This window comes from Bidens hawaiensis, unplaced genomic scaffold, assembly GCF_021521415.1.
Source record: "Bidens hawaiensis isolate Kalapana, Puna unplaced genomic scaffold, B.hawaiensis_p1.1 tig00003822_1, whole genome shotgun sequence".
Classification (NCBI taxonomy): domain Eukaryota; kingdom Viridiplantae; phylum Streptophyta; class Magnoliopsida; order Asterales; family Asteraceae; genus Bidens; species Bidens hawaiensis.
Window position 1 is genome coordinate 1187349 of NW_027491219.1, and position 10780 is coordinate 1198128.

The 10780-nt window shown below is 33.6% G+C and overlaps 1 protein-coding gene across 1 annotated transcript; it reads right to left on the reverse strand.

The window, feature by feature from the left end:
• Nucleotides 1-2685: 2685 nt before the first annotated feature.
• LOC143624509 (aminopeptidase P1-like) lies at nt 2686-10392 on the reverse strand. The gene is made up of 16 exons (XM_077095138.1): nt 10209-10392; nt 10026-10089; nt 9700-9839; nt 9340-9624; nt 8151-8273; nt 7823-8074; nt 7588-7674; nt 6862-6929; nt 6637-6703; nt 6405-6539; nt 6229-6309; nt 3659-3713; nt 3426-3530; nt 3266-3334; nt 3064-3188; nt 2686-2967 (listed from the first exon to the last, which is right to left on the reverse strand). Exons 1-16 carry the CDS (start codon nt 10299-10301, stop codon nt 2806-2808), a joined length of 1911 nt encoding a protein of 636 aa, XP_076951253.1. The 5' UTR covers nt 10302-10392; the 3' UTR covers nt 2686-2805.
• Between the last annotated feature and the right edge of the window lie 388 nt (nt 10393-10780).

Below are 10780 nucleotides of genomic sequence, written 5' to 3' on the forward strand. Positions count from 1 at the left end.
TTTGAATTGGGACGTTCCAAATTGTTTGAACTCAACTTGTCATATGATCAAGTGTGCTTTTGCCCAACGCCAAACTCTACAATGTTTTCATAACAATTTTGTTGATGTACGCGAGGCCGATATGGTTCCCTAAAGTGTTTGGGTCCATGTCGGTTTTTTGTTGGAGTATCTTGATGTGTTCAAAACCTCAACAACTAAGTTATCGGGAGTTTATTATCCTACTAGTTGTTGGGTTTACAAGAATTGTACAACATGTCTTCTACTTTTAGAGAGTTTTAGGAGAAGAACAAACTATTCAAGAATATTGTTGAGTTAATGATGGAAAAGTTCATAAAATATTTTGAAAACATACCGCCGGTCTTTACTTGTGCAGCCGCTTTAAACCCCTATTGGAATGTTAATGGGGTTGAGACATTGATCGAGGAAATATTCGACAACATGGGATCGACCCGAAGTTGCCGACGGAAGCGAAGGAAAAGTTTAACAAACACCTTCAAGACCTTTATGACCATTATTTTCAAATTTATGGTCCAAGCGCGAGATCGTCTTTTGTGAGGCAAACAACGAATAGTAGGCCGTGCAAGGACAAACTTATAAACTTGATGAATGTGGTTAGTGAATCGGCATCTAAGAGGCAAAGAGGAAACAACCCAACTAGCGAACTTGGTCGATATAGTGGAGCAAACTATGTTGAGAGCGCAACGATCGACGAAATTCGCAATATTGATTTGTTGGCTTGGTGAAAAGGAACACAAAACGAATTTCCTATTCTATCCGCCATGGCTTGTGATTTGCTTGCCGTACAAGCCTCAATGGTTGCTTCGGAATCGGTTTTTTCTCTTAGTGGGAGGGTATTATCAATGCGAAGAACAAAATTAACTCCCGAGTCTCTAGAGGTTTGCATTTTCCTAAAGGACCATCTGGATGCGGTGGATCGTGTACAACACAAGGCAAACTTCGAAGACGAAATACCAATAAAGCGTCCTATTCATGAGGAGGAGATGGAGGACGGGCTTTCTTCCGAGAATTCAGGTGGTGAAGAAGACGAGGGTGAAGAGTGAAGACTAAGAAGACTTGTAATGTTTAATTTGTTTTAATATAATAATTTGTAACACGATCAAATTTCAAGTAATATTTAAGTTTTTCTTTGTTTTTTACTAGTAATGTTTTAAATCTTATTAGCATGTTTTATTTTTTGTTACTTTTTCAATTGATTACAATAACGACGACGAATATTTTATTATATAAACAACACATATTACAAACATGACGATACTAAACATAACAACTTAAACTAAAAAACAACGTCCGTCGTTTTAATCCGGCGTTCTACAACGATTAAGCGTGTTACCGGCGGTATGTGCTTGAGTTGTAGAGCTTGACGACTCTCCCGCTTGCGCTTTCTTGGCATCCACACTATTTTTCTCACGACAATATTTATTGATATGCTTGCGTAAGGTGGACCCCGCTTTCAGAAACTTCGAACAGTACTTGCATCGGGCCATCTCTTGTGCGTCGGTCATGACACACAAATCGTAATGAACCCAAACATCGGGGCATCGTGTTGTTTCGATCACCATGTCGTCGTCGTTACTTGACAACGTTTGTCGGTTTAAGCTTAATTGTGATTTAGAGTGTGTTTTAGAGTTTTGAAAGTGGTTTAACAAATTATACACAACACCTTGCTATTTATAGTATGTGGGTATGTTGTGTATAGTTAAAAAACCAGTTCCAACGGTCAAAAACAGCTATATAGCCGTTGGAAGCGGTTCCTAACGGTGTACCCGGTTATCCGTAAAACCCGGTCCCGGTTCCTACCTGAACCGGTTCCACTAAGTTCCCATTTTAGTCCATCGAGTCAGGTCCGGAACCAACCCGGTTGCTGACTGCGAACCAGTCCCATTTTATACCCGGTATGAAAAAAACCGGGTCCGGGTTTTAAAAAAACCCCGATATTGTGCACCTCTAAGTGACAGGTAAATTGATACGTACCCACGTTGCCAAGATACCATGCAAACCAACAATACATATCAACGATCATAAACGTGATTTGGTTTCAACAAATTTGGTTTTAGCTTTTTCATGCATAATGGCCTAAAATTATAACTCTTTGACCTAATTATCAAAACCACTATCTAACTATACTAATAAAAGAAAATAATGAAGATGATGTGGCAATCTCACATTCATTCTTGGCCTAATCTCTCTTCTCATTCATTTGACTTGTCCATGGGTTATGGAGCAAAACCATATTAACAAATGGGTTATAATTTCCTTTCCAATTTTCTAATCTCTCATTTAATTCTACCTAACAATCCATGGGTCATGAGTCAAGATAATTTTGACAAATGGGTTATAATTTCATTTTTATCTAATTTCTCATCTTATTTATTCTAACAATCCATAGGTCATGGGACAAAATAATTTTGAGAAATGAGTTATAATTTTTATTATAATTTTCTAATCTTTCATCTCATTCATCATAGTTATTCACGGGTAATTGATCAAAACAATTTATGCAAATATATATAAAATCGATTTTGTAAAATTGAAATTCTAGACTTCTTATTGTTTGTACTATATATTTTATTTTTACCTTTAATTTTGTTCATTTCATTCAAATAATGAATTTTTTTAGTTTTATTATTTGACAAATCCCGTGTAATACACGGGTTCAAAAGCTAGTTCATGTAAATATACAAACTAATAATTATTAAATCCAGGCACCATATTATTAAATAAATGTAACATAACTATCTCAAACTTAAAATGAGAAACACAAGAAAACATATAGTTATTAATTAATTATGCAACAATGGGCTCAGTAGCTTGGTTCAGCCACGCCATTTCAGACTCGCTAAGGTACGGTGCCAAAATATCTCTACATTTGGCATGATAACTGTTCACCCACTTTATTTCTTCAGGCAACAAAAGACTTGCATTAATCAACTTCCTCTGATACGGTGCCTGTAAATACAAATAAAAACAAACATGTCGCATATGACACAATTTATTTAGATACAACAGAAACCAATACGCGATCAAAGAAAACATTATTATTACCCATGTTATGTGCTCAAATTCCAAGTAACCTTTGTTTGCATAGTTAAACTGTGTTGCAGCCTCCTTGATTATAAGAACATTTTCTAATCTTATGCCGAATTTGCCATCTTCATAGTAACCAGGTTCTAAATAATAAAAAGTAATAGAATTAGAATTAGAAAAAGGGTTTTTTTTGTAAATAGAAGTGAAATGAAATGCGTACCGTCTGTTACGGTCATTGAAGCCTGGAGTGGGACGTTTAAACCAGGTCTGAAGCTAATCGAATGTGGTCCTGATTATAGAGAATACATGGGATTAACTATTGAAACAATTACGTTTTAATATTAGAATTCTAATTAGAATAACTATATGCATTGACTTGCCTTCATGCACGTTTAAGTAAGAGCCGATCCCGTGACCGGTTCCGTGTCTATAATCAAGACCGTATGACCATAATGGAACTCGAGCAAGAACATCAAGTGAATGACCTGATAATCAGGTACGTTTTTAATCATTAGAATGCAATATATTGTAAATTTGATGATGTCGCAAAAACAAATGTATACAAATCATATACATATACAAATTATAAATCTGATAATGTCAATAATCTTACCCGTGGTTCCATTGGGAAAACGAGCATTACCCAAAGCAAAATGACCCTTGAGAACCTGTTGAAACAAAGTGAATTAGCATCCGGCTTATGAAGGTAAAATCTAGATTAGAGTAACTGATATATTGAAAATGGCCATTTACCCTAGGAATTGATATTTTGACAATGAACTTTTTATTCTTTTGGAAATGACCACTTTACCCTTTTGAAACTCACCCTTTTGTGCCCTCAAGTTTGCAATTAGTTCCGTTTTAGTCCCTAAAATGAAACTTTGTTTTTATTTAATTTTCATTATTAGTTTACCAGGTTAGAAACCCGTGTATAAGTTAGTAATAAAGCTTTAGGATTTATAAAACGATATTTTTTAGATAAAATATGACTGAAAGTAAGTATAAGTTGCTATGTAATAACTTAATATATTTGAAGTCAAATATCTCACATAAGTTACTGCATTTAATATATAGGATTAATTTCATCTATATCCTTACAAACTTTAATAATATCATATATACCCAACCAAAAATGAATATATCATATATACCCAATTTTAAAATAAATTTTGTTAAGTGACTTTTTTACCCTTTGATATTATGTAGTTTGTTTATATCCTAATTTTTATTTTAATCTGAGTAAATTAAAAACTAAAAATTGAAAGGAAACCGGCTAATCTCCTCCCCATCACTCCATCCCGGCGACGAGTATTTCGTTCAGTACTGACGACTGATTTCCCTCTTCGGGCATTGGCTCACCACTGTTTTCTTCTATCACCAAAACGGCCGGAAACACCTAGTCTTTCCGGTCAATTCTTGGTGTCACACCGGCGCCACTTATGTATAATCCTAAATTTATCTCCTTAATCAATCATCAAAACCCAAATTTAATTTGTTTCAGATTTCCCACGTTTGTGATGATGACAATTATGACCGTCTCAGATCTGAGATGGTGAAACAAGACTCGAACATTCAAAGAAGCAAATGAAGGTTTACATTTTTGTTTTATTATATATTTGTAAGACCCATTTTCAATTCAAGTCATTCTTTTTTGAAGTTATTTAAAGTTTAAAAGAGAAAAAAGGGTAAATTGGTAATATATTATAGTGTTTTTAATTAATTGGGCATATATGATATTTTAATTATTTTATAAGGGTATATATGATATTTATATTTTTGAGCGGGTATATATGATATTTTCAGCTTTTGTAAGGGTATATATGAAATTGCCCCTAATATTTAATATAGAATATTTATTACATACAAGCAGGGTTAAAATAAGAGAAGAGGGAAAAAGGATCTTGGGCTCACATAATGTAACACGTGGTGAGACCATTTACATATATTAGGTATAAACTAATAAATTAATGTATTTAGTAAATTTATTCATATATAGTTTTATTCAAATTGTTAACAAACTAATGTACTTAGTAAATTAATGTATTTAATAAACTAATGTATTTAGTAAATTAATGTTATAGGTATAAACTAACATATTTAGTGAAGATAAACTAATGTGCTTAGTAAATTAATGTATTTAATAAACTAATACAACAGCAGCAGCAGCAACAACAACAACAACAACAACAACCACCACCACCATACCCAGTATTAATCCCACCAATAGCAGAGCTATTGGTAGGGTCTGGGGAGGGTGGGATGTAGGCAAACCATACCTCTATCCAAAAGGATAAAGAGGTTGCATGCTTTCAATGAGACCCCCAGCTCTAATCAAGACTTGCATAAAAAAGCATTGCATACAAATATATAGTATTTGTGTGTTAGTGGTGGTGGTTTTAAAAAGCACATGATTGAAAAACTACCATAAACCCAAGATGATGTGCGTGCGTGCGCGCGTGTGTGTAGAATAACAAGTAAAGTCTAGCAAATAAACTAATGTGCTTAGTAAATTAGTGTTATAGGTATAAACTAACATATTTAGTGAATTTAATTCATATATGGTAACTTCAAATATATACATTCACATATTTGTTTCTAATAGCAGTTGATATTTATACATCAATTTTGTAACATTTTATATCAAATTTTTATAGCTTTTTTAGACCAATTTTATTTGTTTTCAACAATCATTAACTTCTTTATCATTGATTCATTTATATTCATTTATATACCAAACTTCATTAGAACATTCACAAATGATAAATATTCTTGTTTTCAAACTTGAATATCCAAAAGTATGAACTTCAAAAGAGTAAAATGGTCATTTACACATTTACCAGATCGGCTGTTAACTGTTAACCTAAACGGACCAGGGACCAAAAGTGAAGGCAAACAGTGAAATTCAAGAGCAAATCCGTAAATATTTTCTGAAAGACCATTTTACCCTTTTAAAACTCACATTTTTTGGCCCTCGAGTTTGCAAATAGTTTACTTTTTAGTGCCTATAACAAAAGTTATTCAGTTATTGTGTTGTTTATTAATTAATGCTCTTTACTAGTTTATTAATACACTTTATTTATAGAGTAACTTTAAATATACACCAACTTTATTTGTTTGTAATGATTATACTAATAACTAATAACAATAACAAAATTAACCAAACAGATAACAATGCTGACATACCGCAGTATAACATCTTTTTTCATGTTCAGAAGGCTTTCCGAAATGAACGGTTCGAGTTATATCCGTTGTCCCATCGAGATACTTCAAAGAAAAACGACATAAAATGTGGTGGTGAGCTATTTAATAAAATATATAAAGCATACACAATAAAAACTTCGTGGAAGTTGTAAAAAAACCTGAGCTCCAGAATCACAAAGATACATGCTATTTGGATCAAGTTCAGCACATGTTTTAGCTTTGGGTTCATAATGAATAATCGCACCATTTGGACCAACTGAAGAGATAGTTGGAAAACTCAACCCTCTGAAATGCTACAGATATAACAATACGACATTATACTATTATAGTTTAAATAACCACAAAAGTTATTTACAAATAAAGGGTGAAAATTTAATTAATTGTGTTTACCTCCTTGGCTGTGCGGAACTCCTCTAACTTGTCACTTACAGATACTTCTGTCAGTTTTACGTCTCCCCTGCAGCAATCATCAAGCAATTTACATTTTAAAAGAATTAAAAATAAGGGTTATTTTAAAAGATTGGGTAACATTAAGGGCTTTTAAAAGATTTAGTAATAGTATATACTTGATTATACAGAGCAAGTATGATAGCGTTTAGAACAATAGAAACATACGAGTGTTTTTTAGAATTTTGGCTTTCTGACTCCTTAAAGTAGCCTGAGGCACCATAGATTTCCTGCATCTGCACAATCATGGAAATGCAGAAATCAATTTAGAATAAAAAGTTAAAAATTAAAAATAAATAAATAAAAAATTTATTACGATTCGGCTTGTAAAGAACCAAACGTAAAGTGAACCGTTCATGAGCTGTTCTAGCAGGAAGTTTGTTTATTTAATAAATGAACAAACATGATCAATTTTATTTGTTCATTTAGTTTATGTTGGTGAGCGTTGCTTATATTCATTCATTTACGAACATTCACGCTCATTTATGTCTGTTAATTTATGTGTGCTTAAGTTCGTTCGTTTATATATTCAGTTAAACTTTTTATACCAACTACAATTTAGTCTAGTTCTATCAATTTTTAAGCATGATAAGACTAATGTTCATGTTTAATTTAATTTTAAATGGTGTTCGCTCGGTTAGGTTTGTTTGTCTATCACTCTATCTTCAGCTATTTTCATTTGTCTGTATTCATTTGAACTAACAAACAAACACCAACACGCTCATTTTCTTAATGAACAAACATGACAAGTAAACCCTGTTTTGAATTTTCCATGTTTGATTGTTTGTTAGGTAAAAGTTAAACAAAGGAAGACAAACATGTGCCATTTGTGTTCGTTCGGTTCTTTACAAGACTAACTATGATGTATCAAATTTATGAGACTTAAAAGCATACCTGCTTATCGAGCCATGCAAAGTATTGCACGATAGCTGCGCCATCCCGAATATGTGCATTCTTTAGCCCCTTCATCTCTACAGGATTCTATAGTAAAAACAAAATCAAACTGTTTAGTTGCCAGTAATCTCCAATCCGCAAAATAGACAGAAAAACTATAAGGAGAACATATATAAAGAAGGGGAAAAGATTCTTCTTTTACTGAAATTAAACAAGCCAAAAAAACATATATTACCTTGAGGGATTTAGGAAGTGCTAAAGGTGACTGTTGCAGAAGGACCTGATCAGAGTTTAACTTAGAATACAAAGAATAGCAGCAACGTGGGTCGACCCAAATCTTATGGCTATTATCCTCTGAATCAACCACACTATTATATTGCGTTTCCTTAGCAGATGTCAGCTTATTAGATGCAAGCAAAGCTACGTCTGAGCTCACTGCACTGTAATCTTTTACTATGATATTATTTTCCTCCATATAAGATTTGACCTGCAGAAAGCCAACATTTTTGTTTAAGTAATCCAGAAATTAATCGATTATAGAAAAATAACCATAAATAGCCTACCTCAGAAGACAACTTTCTCTCATCCACGTAAAAGAAAGCTGATTTTGTTGTTACAACAGCAAATGCATGAACAACAGGCGAATATGACACGTCACCACCACGTACGTTAAATAACCAAACAACCTGTTAATCAGTTAGAATCAAATCAAAATATCACAATTGACAACTCAAAGTTAGGCCTGTAAACGAATTGAAAGGACACGAACATTTAAACGAACGAATTTGCTTGTTCGTGTTGTCCGTTAAGAAAATCAATTTGTTTGTGTTTCTTTATGTCTGTTTTTAATATTCTAAACGAACAATTGATGAACGTAAACGAACACATATGAACATAAATGAATAAACATAAACCAACAAGAGTTAAAAGGAAACCTGAATATCCAAATTATTAAAGTCTAAAGTAGCATCATCATTACATCAAACATTTCAAAGTTAATTTGAAATATTTAAACAAAGGGTTATGCAAAATGAAAATAAAATTGATATTATTAATAAACAAATTTGAATGAATATTTATACGAATCAAACGCCTTGCTTGCGGTGCGCGCATATAATGTATATATGCGTGAACCCTCGGGTGGGCAAAAGTAAAATTGCATTAATTTTGACGTTATTTTACTAATCTCGTGAAAATAACGTTGAAAGTGGCAGAAGGTTAATCAGGCATCATGTGGTGGCGTTGATAGCCGAAAGACAAGGGCACATGCACCAATCAGCCGGTGTCCTGATGATTGAGTGCTATGTGCCTTATGTCCAAGGCTTGATGCAAAACTACTATCGAGCCGGGGGTCTCACCGGAAGCAGCCTCTCTATCCCTATGGGATAGAGGTAAGGCTGTCTACATCTTACCCTCCTCAGACCCTACCATAGCATTGCTATTGGTGGGATATACTGAGTACAATGATGATGATGATTTATACGAATCAACTGTAAAACATAAATGAGCAAACATCAACAAATATAAAAGAAAGAACATAACCGAGTGTTCATGAACGTTAATGAACGAACAGGACACTTGTTCATGTTCGTTTGTTTAATTGACTGAACAAAAAATTCTGTTCATGTCTGTTCGCTTCTTAAATAAACGAATTTTCCCGCCGCACAGCTCACAAACGTTTCACTGAACATTTGGTTCATTTACAGGCCTGATCAACGTTGAACAAGAATAATTATAAAGCTACAGTCTTACCTCATCAAGTGTTGTGATTATTATTCCACGAGCTTTTTCCTTTTTCAAATTGTCACGCAAATCCTTTAACTTATCTGAAACAGAACGACCCGAAAATTTCAGAGGGTGTACATGAACAGGATTGATTTCAGCTTTTGGTTGATCTTTCCAAACTTGATCAACCAGGTTTTTGGTAGTGGGAACTAAATTCTGTTGTTTTTTTGCAAACAATGACTTCCATTTCTGAGCAGTATCTATTGATATACACCAGAAGTCAATCCCTATAGATGAATCTTCAAGTAAATTCTGATACAAAAATAGGCTTTGTTAAAAAAAGGATAAATAAATGTATTTTGAGAAGCCATAAGTTGCAGAACTTACAGTGGATATCCATAACTCTACAGATGGATCTTCTCCCATACGCATAAGCTTCCATTGGTCACTTAACTGCTGTTCTGCCTGCAAAAAGTATCTTCCATCCGTCCAAAGCAATGCTTCATTCTTTGTTACAAGTGCCAAACCTAAATAATAACCCGTTAACACAACTTTGCAAATTCAGATACATTCGAGTGAATATCAATATAAATGAAAAGGATTCATGTTCAAATATTAAAGTAAATGAAAAATTGAAATTCATTGATTAATATTATAGAGACTGTTTGTAGCTAATCGAACAAAGTGAGGTGAATAGGAGGACGAGAACTAACCAGCACTTCCAGTAAATCCAGAAACAAAAGCACGCCTCTTGTCTCTGGCGGATACATACTCACTCTACAAAAGAAACATATATATATATATATATATATATATATAATCGATTCAAATCTCATCTACAATTACAAAACTATTGAGAAATGAGATGTATGTAATTAAAGGTGGAGTATGTGGACCTGATGATAATCTTCAGATGGAACAACCAGTGCATCGAGAGGTGGAGTATGTGAAGCCATTAAAGATCTCAAAGCAGTGAGAATATCCGCCATCGAGTTAGGGTTTATGATCCGATCGATCAGACCGAGGGGGAGAAGAGTTACTTGTGGGATTTCAGTTGCGGAAGACTTCTCTTTCACGATGATATTAATAAAGATAATATTCTTTTTTTTAATAAATGTGTTTTCTTTTTATATAATTCAAATCCTTTAATGAGAAATAAATTGGTTATACTTGGCTGAAAAAGAATAATCCAGAGGGGCAGTAGATTTCAGGGTTTTCTCGGAAAACCAACATGTCTCGATACATCTTGTATAAGGCTACACAAAGGGTTATACCCGCCCGTATAGCAAGAAGAAACCTTTTGGAGTTGTCATGGAGAATATGGCTAGGATGTGGCTAATTCTTCCATTTAATAAAATGTTAAATGGTATATGGGGTACTATTGCTAAAATTGATAACGTTCTCGATGTTTCTCAAATGGCGGTTTCTAGGCTAATAAAAGAGTAGTTGGAAACGGAGCACTTATTCG

What these genes read in the sequence shown, in the direction of transcription:
- LOC143624509 (XM_077095138.1), bottom strand. Translation starts at nt 10,301, where the DNA reads ATGGCGGATATTCTCACTGCTTTGAGATCTTTAATGGCTTCACATACT. An exon ending in TAATCACAACACTTGATGAG is followed by an intron (nt 8,274 to 9,339) that starts GTAAGACTGTAG and finishes ACTGATTAACAG; the next exon opens with GTTGTTTGGTTATTTAACGT. An exon ending in TTGCATGGCTCGATAAGCAG is followed by an intron (nt 6,930 to 7,587) that starts GTATGCTTTTAA and finishes ATGATTGTGCAG; the next exon opens with ATGCAGGAAATCTATGGTGC.